The sequence below is a fragment of the Temnothorax longispinosus genome, chromosome 4 (genome assembly GCF_030848805.1).
Source record: "Temnothorax longispinosus isolate EJ_2023e chromosome 4, Tlon_JGU_v1, whole genome shotgun sequence".
Lineage (NCBI taxonomy): Eukaryota > Metazoa > Arthropoda > Insecta > Hymenoptera > Formicidae > Temnothorax > Temnothorax longispinosus.
Genome location: NC_092361.1, coordinates 17,006,344 through 17,029,704, shown reverse-complemented (window position 1 = coordinate 17,029,704; position 23,361 = coordinate 17,006,344). Strand labels below are relative to the sequence as shown.

General features: G+C 28.2%; 4 protein-coding genes and 1 pseudogene across 14 annotated transcripts; all 5 read right to left on the bottom strand.

Moving 5' to 3' along the window:
- Positions 1-189: 189 nt before the first annotated feature.
- Positions 190-3,152, bottom strand: LOC139811324 (odorant receptor 46a-like). Of its 3 annotated transcripts, XM_071775543.1 has the most exons (6): positions 3,017-3,152; positions 2,737-2,944; positions 2,117-2,455; positions 958-1,162; positions 641-796; positions 190-359 (listed from the first exon to the last, which is right to left on the bottom strand). In XM_071775543.1, the coding sequence occupies exons 1-6, from the start codon at positions 3,096-3,098 to the stop codon at positions 312-314; spliced, it is 1,038 nt and encodes a 345-aa protein (XP_071631644.1). In that variant the 5' UTR covers positions 3,099-3,152; the 3' UTR covers positions 190-311. The 3 variants fall into 3 exon arrangements, with proteins under 3 accessions (XP_071631644.1, XP_071631643.1, XP_071631645.1); XM_071775542.1 differs by having other exon boundaries at positions 2,737-3,098; XM_071775544.1 differs by having other exon boundaries at positions 2,303-2,455; positions 2,737-3,098.
- A 1,373-nt stretch (positions 3,153-4,525) lies between these two features.
- LOC139811327 (odorant receptor 46a-like) lies at positions 4,526-7,288 on the bottom strand. Of its 2 annotated transcripts, none has more exons than XM_071775554.1 (5): positions 6,310-7,288; positions 5,704-6,042; positions 5,263-5,467; positions 4,946-5,101; positions 4,526-4,664 (listed from the first exon to the last, which is right to left on the bottom strand). In XM_071775554.1, the coding sequence occupies exons 1-5, from the start codon at positions 6,669-6,671 to the stop codon at positions 4,617-4,619; spliced, it is 1,110 nt and encodes a 369-aa protein (XP_071631655.1). In that variant the 5' UTR covers positions 6,672-7,288; the 3' UTR covers positions 4,526-4,616. The 2 variants fall into 2 exon arrangements, with proteins under 2 accessions (XP_071631655.1, XP_071631656.1); XM_071775555.1 differs by having other exon boundaries at positions 5,890-6,042.
- A 151-nt stretch (positions 7,289-7,439) lies between these two features.
- Positions 7,440-11,074, bottom strand: LOC139811325 (odorant receptor 4-like). 5 transcript variants are annotated; one of them, XM_071775545.1, is made up of 6 exons: positions 10,401-11,074; positions 9,715-10,141; positions 8,805-9,140; positions 8,460-8,661; positions 8,092-8,247; positions 7,440-7,705 (listed from the first exon to the last, which is right to left on the bottom strand). In XM_071775545.1, the coding sequence occupies exons 2-6, from the start codon at positions 10,074-10,076 to the stop codon at positions 7,652-7,654; spliced, it is 1,110 nt and encodes a 369-aa protein (XP_071631646.1). In that variant the 5' UTR covers positions 10,077-10,141; positions 10,401-11,074; the 3' UTR covers positions 7,440-7,651. The 5 variants fall into 5 exon arrangements, with proteins under 5 accessions (XP_071631646.1, XP_071631647.1, XP_071631648.1 ...); XM_071775546.1 differs by having other exon boundaries at positions 9,715-10,103; XM_071775547.1 differs by having other exon boundaries at positions 9,715-10,103; positions 10,419-11,074.
- Positions 11,075-11,219: 145 nt separating this feature from the next.
- Positions 11,220-15,969, bottom strand: LOC139811318 (odorant receptor 94a-like). Of its 4 annotated transcripts, none has more exons than XM_071775533.1 (7): positions 15,356-15,969; positions 14,792-14,955; positions 14,115-14,506; positions 12,439-12,774; positions 12,091-12,292; positions 11,731-11,886; positions 11,220-11,348 (listed from the first exon to the last, which is right to left on the bottom strand). In XM_071775533.1, exons 3-7 carry the CDS (start codon positions 14,474-14,476, stop codon positions 11,292-11,294), a joined length of 1,113 nt encoding a protein of 370 aa, XP_071631634.1. In that variant the 5' UTR covers positions 14,477-14,506; positions 14,792-14,955; positions 15,356-15,969; the 3' UTR covers positions 11,220-11,291. The 4 variants fall into 4 exon arrangements, with proteins under 4 accessions (XP_071631634.1, XP_071631633.1, XP_071631632.1 ...); XM_071775532.1 differs by having other exon boundaries at positions 14,810-14,955; positions 15,356-15,967; XM_071775531.1 differs by having other exon boundaries at positions 14,664-14,955; positions 15,356-15,966.
- LOC139811323 (putative odorant receptor 85d) lies at positions 15,437-22,753 on the bottom strand (annotated as a pseudogene).
- Positions 22,754-23,361: the final 608 nt, after the last annotated feature.

Genomic DNA, 23,361 nt, shown 5'->3' with positions numbered 1-23,361 from the left:
TTCGTGTTCGCAACCCACTCTCCTTTACATGCATGTATACATGTATACAGCATTATTTGCTATTTATTTTATATATTAAAAAACGTCTATTTTTAAATTTTTACTTTTTACTAATACATTGTATGTAATTTCGTGAAACAAATAATTATAATAAACTCATTATAAGCAATTGCCGTTTATTTGTTCACAGATGCAATACTAGCTGTGATGCGAACTTCTAATACATATATTAATGACTATCAACAACAAAATAATATATTGGAAAACATTTTAGTAATCTCAATTTTATTTGTATTTGATACTCGTAACTCCTATACTTGTTTTAGAATGTTGTAAGCTGAATATGACGTCTTAAGTAACTGTAACAAATATAAACAAAACTTGTATTTTATTTTACAATTTGTTATTACATTTGTCTAATACAAGTACTTTGTTAAACATTATAACTGTTATCGCAATATTTACTGATACGTCACAATAATTTTCCAACTAATTTTCTTATAAATTGTTTACTTTTTTACTTTCCAAAACTAAACAAAATATTCAAGAATAAAAATCTATTGTCAATAGCACCAGTAAAATACATGCATTATCATAAAATATATAATTTATGAAATTGCAAATTACTTTCTTTACTAACCCCAACGAAAGAATCGAGATTCATAGACAGAACATAAGCGCTGGTAAATTCTATTGGAACTGTTGCACGAGTCATAATGAATAATAAACCTTTTTTGAGATTTCTATCCATCGTTACCCAATCTATCGCGAAAATGTTGTTGAGTAGTTGAGAGCTCTATATTTCAAATCATAGACAGTGTTGTTAATATTTCAGGTTTAACGAACTTATTTACAAAAATAATGTATTATTACATAAATATGTAAATTTTAATTCAAAATTACATATATTTTGTATTTTCTAATTTGAAAAATCCGCAACAACTTTATTATGCGTACCTTTAACTTCACTTCGTTTCCGTACCAACAATAGATGAAAATTTGTGTCAACATGCAGGACATGTACAATAGTAAGGGAAGATAACTCGCATTTAAAGCTGTTGATTTAGTCATTTGATACAAGTTGGAACATACCACCAACGTGCTCACTACAAATTGCATGGCGATAGTCATTTTGAATTTACTGTTTAATTTGAGTGCATACCTGCATATGAAATGCATATTACGTAACCGCCTTTTCGAAATTAATTAAGGGGGTCATCCCGTGTGACGACCGTTTTTTTTAAGGTTTTTTTGCATTTTTTTGCGGCGAAATGAAAAAATACAGAGTTTCCAAATTTTTACTATATATTTATTACATCTTAAACTATATGTGTAAATTTTTTTATTTAAAAATATAGCGTTAATGGCGAGTTACATCACTGGAATGGCACCCATGTAAAAAAAAAGCAAACAAACGGTGCCCACGATTCCGGCAGACTGGTTTATCTGAAATCAAAAAATCAAATTGCATTTTAATCTATAGGTGAATGGCTATCGTAGGAACTAGGATTTTTTGAAAATATTAAAAATTCAATTTTTTGCATGCTTTTAAAGATTATAACTCAAAATAGCATGATTTTTTGCGACTATTTTTTTATGCGGACAAAAAACGGTTCAATATTTTTTAAAAATTCTAGTTCCCACGATAGCCATTCACCTATAGATTAAAATGCAATTTAATTTTTTAATTTCTGATAAAGTCTGCCGGAATCGTGGGCACTGTTTGTCTGTTTTTTTTTACATGGGTGCCATTCCAATGATGTAACTCGCCATCGACGCTATATTTTTAAATAAAAAATTTACACATATAGTTTTCGAATTTCGGAAAATTACTTTGCCAGTATATTCTATGCATGCTCTAGATTAGATTTATGCAAAAAAAATCGATTTTTTGAAGCCGTCACACGGGATGACCCTTTTAAGAGAAATTTAAAGTAGAAGATAAAAGATATAACAGTGTGCAAAAAGAAGTTATATCAAAATACTTCGAATCAAAAAAGAGTATGCAAATATATAAGAAAAAAGTTTTTTTTTAATTATAATATGTGCTCCCTGTTGCTTTTTCTTTTTCAGTTAAATGTATAAGATATTTTCAGAATAATAAGATAAAACTAACTTTAATATACTGTCGTGATGACGTACACAGTCGCAAAGAGTGTTATAATTATTTGATATTTTGCTCAATCGGCATTCTAAAATCTCAAATTGGCAGCAAATGTGCACCATTAATCCACAAATGAGACTGTCACAGGCCACGTTGACGAGTGATCCAGCCGTTAGACTAATAAGTTGATGAGCATACGTGAGACAAAATACGATGGTGGACGAACAATAGTCATACGGTAGCCATGCTCTATACGTTAGATCTCCTTTTCTGAACACCGTAAACAAGGACGTTACAGTGATACACACGCAAGTTGTTTCCACCAAAATCATATAGCAGAATGTATTGATACTGCAAAATGACTGTGGAGATAATTACGCTCATTTGTTTAATACAGCTTCTATTATAATATTTAGCAATACATTATTAAGAAGTGTATTTATAATAATTGAACTTACCTACACATTGCACTGTATGCACTTGTATATTAATTAGACATCATACATTATATAATACTAAATATTTTTAATTTTTATATCAAAAAGTAAAATGAAAATCTATACAATAAGCTTTTTCTAAAATATATTTAACTTATTCTAGAAAGTAATCTCTTGTCAGGCAGTAAAACTTACTATATAAGTCTGTCGAATTTATATCGAATTCTCATTTCGTCGACCTCCAACGTTTTATACGGTTTCTCAAGAAGTACGTTGGTTAACATGTTAATGTTTTTCCGATTTACTAACAAACTAAGCATTTTAGAGCACGAAACTACCGATGCCAACGTGGCATAGAAATTTTCCGTGAAATCTTCGGCATTGTCAACATTCCAAATAATGTCTAAAAATTGTGATATCAGAAAAGTGTACAATAATATAACAAAAAAAACCGTATACGTATCGTAAACTATACGCAAGCAAGATGATGAACATGATTGTGGTCGCCAACATCCAACAATCGTCAGAATCTTAAAAGTTAGTTGCAAAATACGCATCTTTTACTTCACGTTATAATATCTCTTTCTTTATATTTGCTAATTCATCTAAATTTTTCACACGCTATTTGCACACTATTTGCACAATAAACCACACAAATAGAACTGCTTGTGAAATGCTGAAAAATCTCTTGCACGCAGTATTATTTACTACAATATTTCTGAAGCTTTGACATCTTTATAATAAACTGAGAAACGACGAACAAGACATTTTTTGAACGACTACCAAGCGTGGAATGTTTATGGATCGCACAATTTTTCCTTAGAGATTGCATTGTCAATGTAGTATGTTATTATCATAATATCGGACTTGAATCATTAATCCTATAAATATATCTGTATCGTACCGATATTATAGGTCTCTAAAAATGCTGACATTTGTAAGACAATATTATTTTTAGTTAAAATGCCATATAAGAAACAGAAGAATATGTATAGATACTGTTAACTGTTTTATCGTCTTCATAAATTTTAAAAAGGTAATAATGCAATTATATTACTTCCCTTCAGTTTACAATCTTATTTTATTTCTTATTCTGTGTGTTATGGAATAGTTTCCGTAGGTATGTGATCCTATCTTTGTATTGATTTTAGACACTGCAATTTCTGATTCCTACGTTACAAACACAACAAGTTAAAATTATATCATGCGTACGAAGTGTGTCATAGAAGGCAAGATAAGCAAGAAAATATAAAATGTAAAATACATATATAAAACAGATGTTAATAAATGTAAGAAAATAAGAAAAATATGTAATAAAATAAAAAAAACATTCTTCAATAATTTTTTTATTATCTTTTAACGTAATTTGTGAAATATGGTAAGTTAAGTAGAGGTAACTAATGCTAATTATTAACATTAATTGCAAATATATGTACATATATATATATATGTATTTTTCCGTTTGCCTCAAATTCTAGTGTCCAATTCTGTTTCTGGTATTGATTTGAATAGTCGTGATCTTCGAGAAAATATATAATATAGGAAAAAACATTTTATATAAGTGTAAGGAAAAGTGGGGTAACTGCGAGCACGGGGTAAACGCAAACGATTACTATTGTAGTATATTAAAATAGTGATATTCTCCTACTTCTCGCATCCAGCGATAGTCCGATATACCTTCGCTCAGTGATACGAGTACGAGATGTGGGAGAATATTATACTACTCTAATATACCTACTACAATAGTATCGCTCGCGTTTACCTCGTGTTCGCACCCCACTCTTCTCTACATCTATGTATACATGTATACAGAATTATTTGGTATTTATTTTATATATAAAAAAATGTATATTTTTAAATTTTTACTTTTTACTAATACATTGTATATGAATTCATGAAATAAATAATTATAATAAACTCATTAAAGCAATTGCCGTTTATTTGTTCACAGATGCAATACTAATAGCTGTGATCCAAACTTCTAATACAGATATTAATGACTATCAACAACAACATGATATATTGGAAAACATTTTAGTAATCTCAATTTTATTTGTACTTGATACTCGTAACTCCTATACTTGTTTTAGAATGTTGTAAGCTGAATATGACGTCTTAAGTAACTGTAACAAATATAAACAAAATTTGTATTTTATTTTACAATTTGTTATTACATTTGTCTAATACAAGTACTATGTTAAACATTATAACTGTTATCGCAATATTTACTGATACGTCACAATAATTTTCCAACTAATTTTCTTATAAATTGTTTATTTTCTTACTTTCCAAAACTAAACAAAATATTCAAGAATAAAAATCTATTGTTAATAGCACCAGTAAAATACATACATTATCATAAAATATATAATTTATGAAATTGCAAATTAATTTCTTTACTAACCCCAACGAAAGAATCGAGATTCATAGACAGAACATAAGCGCTGGTAAATTCTATTGGAACTGCTGCACGAGTCATAATGAATAATAAACCTTCTTTGAGATTTCTATCCATCGTTATCCAATCCATCGCAAAAATGTTGTTGAGCAGTTGAGTGCTCTATATTTCAAACCATAGACAATGTTGTTAATCTTTCAGGTTTAAGGAACTTACTTACAAAAATAATGTATTATTACATAAATATGTAAATTTTAATTCAAAATTACATATATTCTGTATTTTTTAATTTGAAAAATGCGCAACAACTTTATTATGCGTACCTTTAACTTTACTTCGTTTCCGTACCAACAATAAATGAAAATTTGTGTCAACATGCAAAACATGTACAATAGTAAGGGAAGATAACTCGTATTTAAAGCTGTTGATTTAGTCATTTGATACAAATTGGAACATACCACCAACGTGCTCACTACAAATTGCATGGCGATAGTCATTTTGAATTTACTGTTTAATTTGAGTGCATACCTATAAAATGCATATTACGTAACCGCCTTTTCGAAATTAATCAAGAGAAATTTAAAGTCGAAGATAAAAGATATAACAATGTGCAAAAAGAAGTTATATCAAAATACTTCGAATCAAAAAAGAGTATGCAAATATATAAGAAAAAAGTTTTTTTAATTATAATATGTGCTCCCTGTTACTTTTCCTTTTTCAGTTAAATGTATAAGATATTTTCAAAATAATAAGATAAAACTAACTTTAATATACCGTCGTGATGACGTACACAGTCGCGAAGAGTATTGAAATTATTTGATATTTTGCTCAATCGGCATTCTAAAATCTCAAACTGGCAGCAAATGTGCACCATTAATCCACAAATGAGACTGTCATAAGCCACATTGACGAGTGATCCAACCGATAGGCTAATAAGTTGATGAGCGTACGTGAGACAAAATACGATGGTGGACGAACAATAGTCATACGGCAGCCATGCTCTATATGTTAGATCTCTTTTTCTGAACACCGTGAACAAGGACGTTACGGTGAAACACACGCCAGTTGTTTCCACCAAAATAATATAGCGGAATGTATTGATACTGCAAAATGACTGTGGAGATAATTACACTAATTTGTTTAATATAGCTTCTATTAACAATACATTATTAAAAAGTGTAATTTGTAATAATTGTACTTACACATTGTACTGTATGCACTTGTATAATAATTAGATATCACACATTATATAATACTAAATATTTATAATTTTTATATCAAAAAGTAAAATAAAAATGTTGTACAATAAACTTTTTCTAAATTTATATATTTAATTTATTCCAGAAAGATTGTCAGGCAGTAAAACTTACTATATAAGTCTATCGAATTTATATCGAATTCTCATTTCGTCGACTTCCAACGTTTTATACGGTTCCTCAAGAAGTACGTTGGTTAACATGTTAATGTTTTTCCGATTTACTAACAAACTAAGCATTTTAGAGCACGAAACTACCGATGCCAACGTGGCATAGAAATTTTCCGTGAAATCTTCGGCATTGTCAACATTCCAAATAATGTCCAAAAACTGCGATACCAGAAAAGTGTGCAATAATATAACGAAAAGAACCGTATACGTGTCGTAAACTATGCGCAAGCAAGATGATGAACATGATTGTGGTCGCCAACATCCAACAATCGTCAGAATCTTGAAAGTCAGTTGCAAGATACGCATCTTTTTATTTCACGTTATATAATATCTCTTTCTTTATATTTTCTAATTTAGCTAAATTTTTCACACGATATTTGCACACTATTTGCACATCAATAAACCACAAATAGAACTGCTTGCGAAATGCTGGAATATTTCTTGCACAAAATCTTATTTACTACAATATTTCTGAAGCTTTCGACATCTTTATAATAAACTGAGAAACGACGAACAAGACATTTTTTGAATAACTGCCAAGCGTGGAATGTTTATGGATCGCACAATTTTTCCTTTGAGATTGCATTGTCAATGCAGTATGTTATTATCATAATATCGGACTTGAATCATTAATCCTGTAAATATCTGTATCGTACCGATATTATAGGTCTCTGAAAATGCTGACATTTGTAAGACAACATTATTTTTAGTTAAAATGCCATATAAGAAACAGAAGAATATGTATAGATACTGTTGACTGTTTTATCTTTCTTCATAAATTTTAAAAAGGTAATAATGCAATTATATTACGTCCCTTCAATTTAAAATCTTATTTTATTTCTCATTCTGTGTGTTATGGAATAGTTTCCGTAGGTATATGATTCTATCTTTGTATTGATTTTAGACACCGCAATTTCTGATCCCCACGTTACAAACACAACATGTTAAAATTATATCATGCTTACGAAGAGTGTCATAGAAGGCAAGATAAACAAGAAGGTATAAAATGTAAAATACAGATATTAAACAGATGTTAATAAATGTAAAAAAGTGAGAAAAATATGCAATAGAATAAAAACACATTCTTTAATAATTTTTTAATTATTTTATAACATGATTTGTGAAATGTGATAGTTAAGTGAAGGTAACTAATGCTAATTATTAACATTAATTGCAAATATATTTATATACATATGTATATATATATTTTTCATTTCTTGTCTCTTTTCACAGTTAATGATATTATGATATGAGTAGCTCTTTAATTCCATTGACCATTTACAAAATCATACCTGCATATTTTGCAGTAAATTATAAGTGGAATAAGACGTCTTAAGTATCTAGAATTAGTAAACAGACAATCTTAATCTTTATCTAAATTTGTTCAATTATTAATAAATTTAGTTGACTTCGTCAATATTAATATTAAATACATTACATTTTTACATTAATTACATATAGTGCTAAATTTGTTTATGTTATTCCGAACAATAATTCCAAATTTTTAGTATTTTCCAAATTTATTTAATAAACAACAACATAATTTTGATTTATTAAGTAATTAAAATTAAATTATCAATTAATTAAAATTAATAAAATTTGTTAAAATATTTTAATAATATAATAAATTAATATATTATAAATAATTCTTTTCAAATGGAGAACATATTCAAATATATCTAAAATTAAAATTTGACGAAATTTGCTTTATAACATTTATACTAACACCCATAAATGTATTAAGATTCATGGGAACAATATAAGCACATGTAATTTGAATAGGTACAATTGTTCGCCTCATTACTATCATTAAAGACTTTTTTCTATTTTTGTCCAACGTCAGCCACTCCATTTCGAAAATATTGTCAATTATTTGATGACTCTACTGAAATATGTAAAATGTATCCATAACGTAGCATTTGTGTAAGAAACGAGATATATTTATATTACTCATACCTTGTATCAGTAACATAATATATTACAATGCTTTAATAGTATGTACCGTTAGAATTTTGCAAATATAGACTTAATAGATTTAGCATTTAATTAAAAGTACATATACCTATCACACCTACTAAATCTCCATTACCATACCTTTATTTTTAATTCATTTCCATACCAACAATAGAAGAAGATTTGCGTTAACATACAAGATACATATAATGTCATTTCAATATGTTTGGTTTTCGTTGTTGCTTTACTTATTTGATAAAGGCTGAAGCATATCACCAATGTACTCATTATAAATTGGATAGTAATAATCAGTCTAAATTTCGTATTTATAACAGACACAAGTCTAGAATATAACAATTTTGTTTGTTTAATAATATATTGTAATAAAATTAACTCTTGATATAAACGATATTATGTTAAGAAGTATAGGATAATAATTCTTATTATATAAAATTTTGTAAAATTGGCAAAATTGTAAAGCTCAACCTGAAAATATGGTAATGATGACGTACGCAATCGCGAAGAACGTCTGAATAAGATACAATTTTTCTCAAACGATAAGTAAAGATCTCTATTTGGCAGCAAACATGTACTAATAATCCACAGATGAGAGTATCGAAGCCAACATTTAAGAATGCTGCGACAGTCAAACTTATCAGTTGATGAACGTAAGCCAGATAGAACAGTAACGTTGATGAGTAGTCAAATGGTAACCATGCTCTGTATGTTAATTTTCTATGTCTGAAGTTTATAGATAAAGAAGATAACATGATACATGATAATGTTACAGTTCCCAAACATACGAAGCGCCAAGTATTAATTCTAAAATAATTATAAAATGTTTGTCAAATGTAGAATAAATTTTCTAGATTTTATAACATATAAATTTTATTATTAATATCTTTATTTTTATTCACCAATTAAGTCTTAAAAGGATTTTACGCGTTTTAAATTCTTCTAATTTTGGATTCGGTCATAATGAAAATTTTTAGACCGCATTTGTTATTTAAGAGTAAAAAAATTTATTATAAAATAGGAAATATAAGGAATTATATCTTTTGTTCAAATATTCCATTCAATCCCTTACAAAATTTTCGAAAAGAGTAACTTTTTTGGGGATCCAAGATACAAATCAAACAGAAAAACGCGGAGTTTTTTAGGACTTCATGGGTTAAATAAAAAATTTTCTATTTTTAGGTAAACATGTTCTCCTGTTGCATGTTTCTATTTACCATACATTAATTATATCTATTATGCATTTAAATAGAAAAAGAAATCTCTTATACGTAAAAAATTTAAATATAGAAAGAAACACAAAATAAATTTCAATAGTTTTATTAATATTAAGTAATAATACAATATATTATAATATTATTGATGTTTTGATAGTACTTACTGTATGCTTTTATCGAATTTATAGAGAATATTAATTTCAGTCGATCTCGACGGTCTACACGGTTTCTCCATCAATATGTCGACCAGCATAATAATGTTTTTACGATTTATGAGCATAATGAATGATTTACAGCAAGAAATAAACATGCAAATTAGTACAAAGAAATTATCGGAAAAATCGTCAGCATTGTCCACTGTTAGGATTACATCCATCAATTGGGAGAGCAAAAAGGTATTTAATAATAAAACTATTATACTTGCATACACGTAGTATGCTAAGCGTTTATGCAATGATGACCAAGAATCTGGTCGCCAACATCCACATATCGTTAAAAGTATGAAAGTCAACTTAAGTATGCGCATTTTTTAAAAGATCTTTTTTAATATCATCTGCGAAGCACACAATACATGGAATTGTTCACTGCAAACTTTGTGTAACGTACAATGCTGTTAATTAAACATATTTTGAAAGTAATTTGCAATTTTGACAGTTAAAAAACGCTTCTGTTTTTGTTATAGAAGTTCAATAGATATTTCTTCAATTTTTTTAAATTATATTTACAAATGTTATTTGTACATGACATTTATAATCAATGAAGCTTTCTAATTAATCTAATAACTGTAACTGTGAACATTAGGTAATTGCCTTGAAAAACAAATGAAATTATTATTGTGAAAAAGAAATACTTTAAGCGATATCACAACCGATAAATAAGAGTATAGCAAGAACCAAAATCTTCAGACTGACTGGCGAAAGTCGACAGTCTATAGCTTTGCTGTGGATCGAACTTCATAGATGTATATAAGATATACCATATTTCCACCCTTCGCAGTTGGCAACTTCATTATTAATTTTATAACGTATCCCTCGCAATATAGGTATACCTCGGGAAATAATATTTTTATAAATCGATATGCAACACGTATATACACCAGTTGAAAAATTCACATACATTACGATGACATAGTGAAATTATACCCTTAAATACAACAATGTTTTTCAAAGGCGGAGTAAAGAAAATATACCAGACAGAATTGTCAAATATTGAACAGAAAATTGTATCTTTGTTTAATATTGGTATACTATTATAATTCTATGCTATTTAAGCTCTAGATATTTAAATTTTCTATGAAACTTTAATCTTTCTATAGCTATTGATGTTACCCATACTTTGACAATACTTATTGTGCTATCCCTTCGTATTGATTTTAGGCACTGTAATTTCTGATTTCCACGTTACAAACAGAAGATGTTAAAATTATATTACATTTACAAAGTGTGTCATAGAAGACAGGATAGATAAGAAACTTTAAAATGTAAAATATAAATATAAAACAGATGTGTTAATAAGTGTAAAAATATAAGAAAAATACGTAATAAAATAAACAACACTTTTCGGTTATTCTTTTCTATTATTTTCATAACGTGACAGATTAAATGTGGTATGTTAAGTGAAAGTAACTAATGCTAATTATTATAACTAATTGCAAATATACTATCTTCTCTCTTCTTTTCTTGGTTTTTCTCAGATTTAATATGATATGAGTAATACTTAAATCCATCAGTCTCCCATAGAATCAATCTTGCAGCTTTTGTGTAAGTAAGTTGTAAGTGGAATAAGACATTTTAACTAGCTAAAATCAGTAAACAATTTTAATGGTTATCTAAATAGATTTAATAATTAATAAATTTACAGCTAATTTTGTCAACAATAGTATCAGATACATTAAATTTTAACATTAAATACATATAGTTCTGAATTTGTTTACATTATTCCAAATAATGATTCCAAATTTTCAATATTTTCTAAACTTATTTAATAAATAGCGTGAATAATTTTAATTTATTAAATAATTAAAATTAAAATAAAAATATCTGTCTTTTGTTAAAATTATTTTTAATATAATAAATCAATTTATTATAAATTATTCTTTAAATGTAGAACATCTCTATATTTAAATACATCTAAAATTAAAATTTGGCGAAATTAGCTTTATAACAGTTATTTATACTAACACCCATAAAGGTTTCAAGATTTACGGGAATAATACGAGCACAAGTAATCTGAATAGGTGTGATTGTCCGCCTCATTATTATCATTAAAGACTTTTTTTTATTTTCGTCCAATGTCAGCCACTCAGTTTCGAAAATATTGTCAATCATTTGGTGACTCTATTAAAACATGTAAAATGTATGCATAGATAACAATTGTGTAAGAAATAAAATATATTTATATTACTGATACCTCGTAAATATTAAAATGATTTAATAACAGATACTGTTAGAATTTTGCAATAAAATTTAGACCGAATAGATTCAGCATTAAATTGAAAATCTATACCTACCGTACCAGCTAAATTATATCTATTACCATACCTTTATCTTTAATTCGTTCCCATACCAACAATACAAGAAGTTTTGAACTAAAATAGTAGCCACATATGATATCATGTCAATATGTTTGCCTTTGGTTGTTGCTATACTTATTTGATAAAAGCAGAAGCATATCATCAATGTAGTTAATGTAAATTGGATAGCAATAGCCAGTCTAAACCTCTCATTTACAGTAAACGCAAGTCTAGAATTTAACAAATTGTTCGTATAATAACATATTTTAATAAAATATACTGGAAGAACAATATTATATTTAGATGTATGTACACGATATTAATTTAAAAACTATTGAGTAAATTTTGTAAAATTGGCAAAATTGTAAAACTTAACCTGAATATATCACAATGATGACGTACGCTATCGCGAAGAACATTTGAATAAGATATAAAACTTCTCAAACGATAAGTTAAGATCTCAATTTGACAGCAAATATGGACTAATAATCCACAGATGAGAGTATCGCAACCAACACTAACGGCTGCTGCGGCAAACATAGCTATTATTTGATAAGTGTACGTCAGATAGAACAGAAACGTTGATGAGTAATCAAATGGCAACCATGTTCTGAACATTAATGTTCTCTTTTTGAGGTTTATAAATAAAGAAGATAACATTAAAGATAATATTGTTACTGCTGGCAAAGATGCGTAGCGCCAAGAATTAATTCTAAAATAATTATAAATTTTCTTAAATACATATACAAATAATAATCTTCATATATTTTATATAAATTTTATCTTTATCTACTTATTTATTTATTTATTTATTTTTTACGCTTTTAAATCCTTGTAACTGCGGTTGTAATACAAATTTTTAGATCGTATTTCATATATGTATAAAGGTAAAAGGAGTTGCTCTTTCCAATAATGTAGTTAGCATTAAAGAAAGATCCAAAAAAATTACAAGGATTGAAATTAGATATAAATGAGTAAATAAGTAATTTGGTCTATTTACTGAAAAATATTTAACTAATAAATAATTTTGTCTATCTTGTTAAGTAAAATTTATATTATAGGCCACTCAAATAATAATAATCATACAGATTTATTCTACTCAAGAACGAAGTTGAAATTACTTATTAGTTGAATATTTGTCAGTAAAGAGGTAGAGATCACTTACTTCTTTTACCTTCACTTTCAACTTTTAATCTTCTTTTTTAGATATTCCCTCGCTGACTAAAGACCGTGGCGGGTTTTCGTATGGCAGGATGTCCCTAGCGATATCGGACTGACTTTTAGACATAAAGTACCTCATGACCCAACACTAATTACCATTCATACCACCTTTTAGAACAACGTGGATTGTTAAAAATAATCTCGTTTTGAAAATTAAAATATTTTTTTGAACACCCTATAGATGTTGGAATCAAATTAAACCATATTTGTTTGAGCTCTCCTAAGGTATCCTACTCCCCAGATTTTTTTCAAAGTCCTAACTTTTCCCGTTCCGGAGAAAAAAAAAACTTTTTGACTTTTGAGTTTTACGTTATAACTTTGGAACCACATTGTTCCAGAAGCTGGTATAAATGATAATTTTGTGTTGGGTCACATGAGGTCCCTTATGTGGTCCCTTATGTGTGAAAATCAGCCCGATATCGCTGGAGGCATTTCGCCATACAAAAACCGGCTACGGCCTTTTCAGAAAGAGCAATTCATCTTACTTCTAAAAATACCAATGCATTCTAAAAATTTTAATTATAAGATTCGAGATACAAGGTAATAAAACAGAAAAATGCGGAATCTTCTAGAAACTTTGTGGGAAACTCTAGAACTGTATATAGGTTAATTTAAAAAACATTATATTTTTAATAACTCTTGCGCATGTTCTGTTGCATGTTTCTAATTGCATACATTAACTATGTAAAAACATTTAAATAGAAAAAGAAATCTTTACGTAAAAAATCTAGATATAAAAAGTAACACAAAATAAATTTTAATAGTTCTATCAATATTATACATATAATAATACAATATATTATGATATTATTGATGTTTGTTAATACTTACTCTATGCTCTTATCGAATTTATAGAAAATGTTTATTTCAGCCGATGTCGACGGTTTACATGGTTTCTTCATCAGTATTTCGATTAGCATAATAATGTTTTTGCGATTTATGAGCAAAATTAAAACTTTAAAGCAAGAATTTAACATGTCCATTATAAATAAGAAACTATCGCAAAAATCGTCGGCATTGTCCACTATTAGGATGAGATCTATTATTAGCAATAGCGTACCGGTACTCATTATGAAAACTATTATGCTTGTATACACGTAGTACGCTACGCGTTTATGCAGTGATGACCAAGAATTTGGTCGCCAACATCCACATATCGTTAAAAATATAAAAGACAAGTTAAGTATGCGCATTTTTGAAAAGATTATCTTCTTTTATATTACCTGCGAAACACACAATACATGTAATTGTTTCCTGCAAACATTGTGTAACGTACAATATTATTAATTAAACATATTTAAAGTAATTTGCACATTTGTCAATTAAAGAAGGCTTCTATATTTATTATAAGGATTTAATAAAAATACTACAATTTCGAACCATATAAGCTTTTTAATTAATCCAATAATTATAAGTAAACATCGTGATATTTGCCGTCAAAGAAATAAATTAAATTATTATTTTAAAAAATACTTTAAGCAATCACAACTGATAAGTATAGCAAGCACCAAAATCTTTAGACTGACTGGCAAATGTCGACAGTCTATAGCCTTGCTGTAGCGGATCGAATTTCTTAGATGTTGATATCCACATGCATGTGTGCCCATAATTCCACCTTTCGCAACTGGTAACTTTATTAATCATTTCACGTATCCCTCACAATACAGTATACCTCGTGAAATAACATATTTATGAGTCGATATGCAACACGTATATACACAGTAACAAAATTTACATATATTGCGGTAATATATCTTTAGATGACATAATGTTTTTTAGAGGTAAAGTAAAGAAAATACAGAATAAAATTGTCAAATATTGAATAAAAAATTATATCTTTATTTAATATCGGCATAGGTTATAATTTTATGATATTTAAGCTATAGATATTTAAATTTTCTCTGAAATTTTAATCTTGCTATAGCTATTGACTTCACAGATACTTCTAGAATAGCGGAGCTGAAACGTTTGATTTATGGCTGTGTATCCTATTAATTATTAACGATCGATATAACCTACGTTAAACTATGCATTATTGACAACCGCGTTGAATTCTCAAAACTTTTTCTTACTTGTCATTTGTTCTTCTTCTTCTTTTACTAGTGCTCAAATCTCCCTTCCTTTTTTCATGAAATCATAACGTCTAAGTAGCGCAGCATTCATCCTTCAAATATACGTTTAGAGCTCATGCACAATGAGAGGAATAAAGAACAACGAATTAAATATAGAAAGAATTTCGTGTCTTGAAAAAAAAGGGAAGACCGTGTTGAAAACGGTTAGGGCGGGTAAATGAAAGTGCCTCGTCTTGTCCTGCCTATTTTCAAGACGCTGCAAAAGACACTTTTTCAAATATTGCTTTCTAAATTAATTATTCATATACATGTTTGTTAGTTTCAACCATCTTTACATGTAAAGAAGGATGCGATAACAGGATTTGTGTTGAAAAAGTGGATTGTTTTTTTTATACTTAGTGCTTAGTCGTCATTTCACGTGGTTAAACATGAAATATTATGTCTTGCCCCAAGTTCCCTATTTGCAAAAGTAAATTTTGAGATTCTATCTTTGTATTGATTTTAGGCCCTGTAATTTCTGATTCCCACGATACAAACAAAACATGTTAAAATTATATTCTATTTACGTGTCATAGAAGACAGGATAGGCAAGAAAGTATAAAATGTAAAATACAAATATAAGACAGCTAATAACAAATGTAAAAATATAAAAAAATATGCAATAGTATAAACAATACTTTTCATTATCTTTTTCTATTATTTTAATAACGTGATATGTTAAATACTATATTAGATGAAAGTTAACTAATGTTGATTATTATCACTAATTGCAAATATACTATCTTTTCTTTTTTTTCTTGCTTCTTCTCAGATTTAATATTATGATATGAGTTGTACTTGAAGTCCATCATTTCTCATAGAATCACTCTTGCATATTTTGTGAAAGTAAGTTGTAAGCAGAATAAGACATTTTAAGTATCTAAAATTAGTAAACAAACAATTTTAATGGTTATTAAATAGGTTCAGTAATTAATAAATTTGCAGCTAATTTTGTCAACAATAATATTAGATACATTAAATTTTAACATTAAATACATATAGTGCTCAATTTGTTTATATTATTCCAAATAATGATTCCAAATTTCCAATATTTTCCAAACTTATTTAATAATTAGCGTGAATAATTTTAATTTATTAAATAATTAAAATTAAAATGAAAATTTCTGTTTAAATTTGTTAAAATATTTTGATAATATAATAAATCAATTTATTATAAATTATTCTTTAAATGTGGAACATATTTAAATATATCTAAAATTAAAATTTGGCGAAATTAGCTTTATAACATTTATTTATACTAACACCCGTAAAGGTTTCAAGATTCACGGGAACAATACGAGCACAAGTAATCTGAATAGGTGCAACTGTCCGCCTCATCATTATCATTAAAGACTTTTTTTTATTTTCGTCCAATGTCAGCCACTCAGTTTCGAAAATTTTGTCAATCATTTGGTGACTCTATTGAAACATGAAAAATGTATGCATAGATAACATTTGTGTAAGAAATAAAATATATTTATATTACTGACACCTCGTAAATATTAAAATGATTTTATAACAGATACTGTCAAAATTTGCAATAAAATTTAGACCGAATAGATTCAGCATTAAATTGAAAATCTATATACCTACCGTACCAGCTAAATTATGTCTATTACCATACCTTTATCTTTAATTCGTTCCCATACCAACAATACAAGAAGTTTTGAACTAAAATATAAGCCACATATGACATCATGTCAATATGTCTTTCTGTTGTTGTTGCCACACTCATTTGATAAGGCAGAAGCATGTCATCAATGTTGTTAATGTAAATTGGATAGCAATAGTCAGTCTAAACTTTTCATTTACAATAAACGCAAGTCTAGAATTTAACAAATTGTTCGTATAATAACATGTTTTAATAAAATGTACTGGAATAACGATATTTTAATTACTATCATGTACATGATAGTAATTTAAAAACTATTGAGTAAATTTTGTAAAATTGGCAAAATTGTAAAACTTGAATATATCATAACCTGAATATATCATAATGATGACGCACGCAATCGCGAAGAACGTTTGAATAAGATATAAAACTTTTCAAACGATAAGTTAAGATTTCAATTTGACAGCAAATATGGACTAATAATCCACAAATGAGAGTATCGCAACCAACACTAACGGCTGCTCCGCCACACATAGCTATTATTTGATAAGTGTACGTCAGATAGAACAGTAACGTTGATGAATAATCATATGGCATCCATCCTCTGAATATTAATGTTCTGTTTCTGAACAGGTTCATAAATAAAGTAGATATCAGGTAAGATAATGATGCTGCTGCTGGCAAAGATGCGTAGCGCCAAGAATTAATTCTAAAATAATTATAAACTTCCTCAAATACGTATATAATAATCTTCATAGATTTTATATAAATTTGTTTATTTTTATCTCTATCTACTTATCTATTTATTTATTTATTTTTTACGCTTTTAAATCCTTGTCACCTCGGTCGTAATACAAATTTTTAGATCGTATTTCATATATGTATAAAGGTAAAAGGAGTTGCTTTTTCCAAAAATGTAGTTAGCATTAACGAAAGATCCGAAAAAATTACAAGGATTGAAATTAGATATAATAAGTAAATAAGTAACTTGGCCTATTTACTGGAAAATATTTAACTAATAAATAACTTTGTCTATCTTCTTAATATAATTTATATTATAGGCCACTCAAATAATAATAATCATATAGATTTATTCTACTGAAGAAGAAGTTGAAATTATTATTAGATGAATATTTGTTAGTAAAAAGGTAGAGATCACTTACTTCTTTTACCTTCACTTTCAAATTTTAATCTTCTTTTTAGATATTCCCTCGCCGACTAAAGACCGAGGCAGGTTTTCGTATGGCAGGATGCCTCTGGCGATATCGGCTGATTTTTACACATAAGGTACCTCATGACCCAACACTAATTACCATTCATCCCACCTTCTAAAACAACGTGGATTGTTTAAAAGAATCTTGTTTTAAAAATTAAAATATTTTTTTGAACACCCTATAGATGTCGGAATCAAATTAAACCATACTTGTTTGAGCCCTTCTAAGGTATCCTACTCCCCAGATTTTTTTCAAGGTCCTAACTTTTTTCGTTTCGAAGAAAAAAAAAACTTTTGGATTTTGAGTTTTACATTATAACTCTGGAACCACGTTGTTCCAGAAGCTGGTATAAATGATAATTTAGTGTTGGGTCATGAGTCCCTTATGTGGTCTCTTATGTGTGAAAATCAGCCCGATATCGCTGGAGGCATTTCGCCGTATGAAAACCGGCTACGGCCTTTTCAGAAAAGCAATTCATCTTACCCCTAAATACCAATACGTTCTAAAAATTTATAAGATTTGGAATACAAGGTAATAAAACAGAAAAATGCGGAATCTTCCAGAAACATTGTGGGGAAACTCTAGAACTTTATAAGTTAATTTAAAAAACATTTTATTTTTATTAACTCTTGCGTATATGTTTCTATTTACCGTACATTAACTATATAAAAAGATTTAAATAGAAAAATAAATCTTTACGTAAAAAATCTAGATATAAAAGTAACACAAAATAAATTTTAATAGTTTTATTATTATAAATAATAATACAATATATTATGATATTATTGATGTTTGTTAATACTTACTCTATGCTTTTATCGAATTTATAGAAAATGTTTATTTCAGTCGATGTCGACGGTTTACATGGTTTCTTCATCAGTATGTCGATTATCATAATAATGTTTTTGTGATTTATGAGCAAAGTGAATACTTTAAAGCAAGTTATTACCATGTCCATTAGTATTAATAAACTTTCGCAAAAATCATCGGCATTGTCCACTGTTAAGAGACCTATTAATACCGATAGCATACCGGTACTAATTATGAAAACTATTATGCTTGCATACACGAAGTACGCTACGCGTTTATGCAGTGATGACCAAGAATCTGGTCGCCAACATCCAGTTATCGTTAAAAGTATAAAAGTCAAGTTAAGTATGCGCATTTTTTAAAAGATTATCTTCTTTTATATCACCTGCGAAGCACACAATACATGTAACTGTTTCCTGCAAAGTTTGTGTAACGTACAATATTATTAATTAAACGTATATCTTTAAATTCAAAGTAATTTGCAAATTTGTCAATTAAAGAACGCTTCTATATTTATTATAAGGGTTTAATAGAAATATTACAATTTCTAACCATATAAGCTTTCTAATTAATCCAATAATTATAAGTAAACATCGTGATATTTGCCGTCAAAGAAATAAAATCAAATTATTATTTTAAAAAATACTTTAAGCAATCAGAACTGGTATTATAAGTATAGCGAGCACCAAAATCTTTAGACTGACTGGCAAATGTCGACAGTCGATAATAGCCTTGCTGTAGCGGATCGAATTTCTTAGATGTTGATATCCACATGCATGTGTGCCCATAATTCCACCTTTCGCAACTGGTAACTTTATTAATCATTTCACGTATCCCTCACAATACAGTATACCTCGTGAAATAACATATTTATGAGTCGATATGCAACACGTATATACACAGTAACAAAATTTACATATATTGCGGTAATATATCTTTAGATGACATAATGTTTTTTAGAGGTAAAGTAAAGAAAATACAGAATAAAATTGTCAAATATTGAATAAAAAATTATATCTTTATTTAATATCGGCATAGGTTATAATTTTATGATATTTAAGCTATAGATATTTAAATTTTCTCTGAAATTTTAATCTTGCTATAGCTATTGACTTCACAGATACTTCTAGAATAGCAGAGCTGAAACGTTTGATTTATGGCTGTGTATCGATTAATTATTAACGATCGATATAATCTACGTTAAACTATGCATTATTGATAACCGCGTTGAATTCTCAAAGCTTTTTCTTACTTGTCATTTGTTCTTCTTCTTCTTTTACTAGTGCTCAAATCTCCCTTCCTTTTTTCATGAAATCATAACATCGATAGTAGCGCAGCATTCATCCTTCAAATATATCTATAGGGCTCATGCACAATGTGAGGAATAGGGAACAAGGAATTAAATATAGAAAGAATTCTGTGTCTTGAAAAAAGAGAAAAGACTGTGTTGAAAAAAGATGCGACTATAAACTCTCTCTGTGTTTAATTTCTTATTCCTTATTTTTCTCATTCTGCATAATCCCTTACAGATAAAAAGATATTACTAATGTATTATGATATAGTAGTAGTAATATAAAATATACAATTGAATAAAAAACAGTTTTAAAAACATTTATTTCAATAGTAATTTTTTTAAATTAGTTTAATAAAGATTTAATTGAATTATATTGGTCAAAGAATAATTTAATTAAAATAGTTAACAAATAATTTAGTAATAGTTAAAGAATAATTGTAATAAAATTATACACGAATATAAAAGAATATAAAGCGTAATATAATTTTACGATCAACTGACAGAAATTTATAAAAATTTATTGGTTGATTTGCAGATGTTTTAGTAATATTGCTTGTTCAATTACCTTCTTATAACCACTGGAATCATATTATTTATTTTGTAATAATATGCAATTTACAATATAGTATTATCACGATAGAAACATACCTATATAGCGCACAAATGTCACGTTTGTTTGACAATTTCCGAGTGTATTTCTCTCAGAGACGGAATAAAAAAGATCCAAGAATCAATACGACAATCAATATTAATTATAACTTTCCATTGTTCCTGTTTGCATTATTACTTAAAATTATTTAAATGCAAATAACAATGGTATAAATTATTTTAATTACTATTTAGATTATATCATTATATGTTATACTTGTTGCAATATTTATATTGTAAATAAACTGAATATGATTTAAGCAACTGCAATAAAATAAATATTAAAATGTCAGTTAGAAATTATTTAAGAGAGAATATAATAAATCAATAAAATTTTCTAAAATCGTCTATTTTACTTCATTTGGATGAATTTATACATATTATTATTAAATGCAGATATTGTCAGATTAATTTAATGTACTGTGATAATATCAAAAATATACCAATAGGAGAACGTAGAGCAAGACGGGGCACCAAGTTTTTTCCACAACGTGAAGATATCCATTGGATTTTTTGGAATTTGATCATGCGAAAACCAGTATTTGGTTCGATAGTCGCTGACTTTATTCAGAGGCGTTGTTTCCATGAGGCGCGTCCAGCGTCCAGGCCGCCGCGCCCGTCCAGTTTGCGCACTGTGTTACACAATATTGCGACTTCATATTTTATACTGTTTGGACTAGAAACGTGAGTATTATTTTGAACTCTTTTTTACACTATCTTGCGAAATGGTTTCCTGAGTTCCCAAAACAGTCGATGTTTATATTTATAATGCACAAGTTTTACATTATTATGAAATAACCTAAAAATGTTGCTCTGTGGCAAGACGGGATGGGGCATGACGGGGTACTAAGTACTACCCCAACAACATTTTGTAGCGAAGTTGTTCAAGATGATCAGTGTCATAATTAGTTCGACGAAGATCGAGTGGATTCGTTGCACCGCTTGTGCGCGATAAGCACATAACTCTTGCGCAGATATTGACAATAAGGATAAAGACATTCATGTCTGCATTATGCGTTTTATGTACGAAATAAATAAATATGGAATATTTACAATTGTCTTAACTAGTAAGAAATTTCATTTCTTTATTTTGACTTTTTAATGTTAAATTTAAATATTTAGGGCGGGTAAATGGAAATACCTCGTCTTGTCCTGCCTATTTGCAAGACGATGCAAAAGACACTTTTTCAAATATTGCTTTCTAAACCAATTATTCATATACATGTTTGTTAGTTTCAACCATTATATGTAAAGAGAAGAATGCGATAACAGGATTTGTGTTGAAAAAGGATGTTTTTTTTATACTTATGTTTAGTGTGGTCATTTCACGTGGTTAAACATTAAATATCCTGTCTTACCCCACGTTCCCTATTTGCAAAAGTGAATTAAAATTCTGTCTCCGTATTGATTTTAGGCATTATAATTTCTGATTTTCACGATACAAACAAAACATGTTAAGATTATATTATATTTACGTGTCATAGAAGGCAGGATAGGCAAGAAAGTATAAAATGTAAAATACAAATATAAAACAGCTAATAACAAATGTAAAAATGTAAGAAGAATGTACAATGGAATAAACAACATTTTTCGATTATTTTTTTCTATTATTTTAATAACGTGATATGTTAAATACTATGTTAGATGAAAGTTAACTAATGCTGATTATTATGACTAATTGCAAATATACTATCTTCTTTCTTCTTTTCTTTTCTCTTCTCAGATTTAATATTATGATATGAGTAGTACATTAAGTCCATCAGTCTTCTCATAGAATCACACTTGCATATTTTGTGTAAGTAAGTTGTAAGTGGAATAAGACATTTTAAGTATCTACAATTAATAAACAAATAATTTTCATGGTTATCTAAATAGGTTCAGTAATTAATAAATTCGCAGCTAATTTTGTCAACAATAATATTAGATACATTAAATTTTAACATTAAATACATATAGTGCTGAATTTGTTTATATTATTCTAAATAATTATTCCAAATTTCCAATATTTTCCAAAGGACCCCGCAACGGTCATGGGGGGTTTTGGCTCCCAGTCAAATTTGACAATAATGTAGGATAATGTAGTTCATAACATGCTGATAAAAAGTGTCCATAGGCACCAAGCCCAAAAATGGACAGTTTCCGAGATATAAGGCATTAAAGAGTGGAAAAATGAGGGTTTCAGGTTTCAGCTAATGGCAGTTTGCAACTGGCTGAATGCCATGCTTTCACTAAAACATTTACTTGATTGCTGGATGAATTATACTTATGCACAGTATGCGTGTTCACATAGTCAAGTCAATAATCAAACCATATACGTAATATAATGTCATTGAATCGAATGACATGTATGCAACATATATAGCAAGCAAGAATCATTTACTTATTTAAT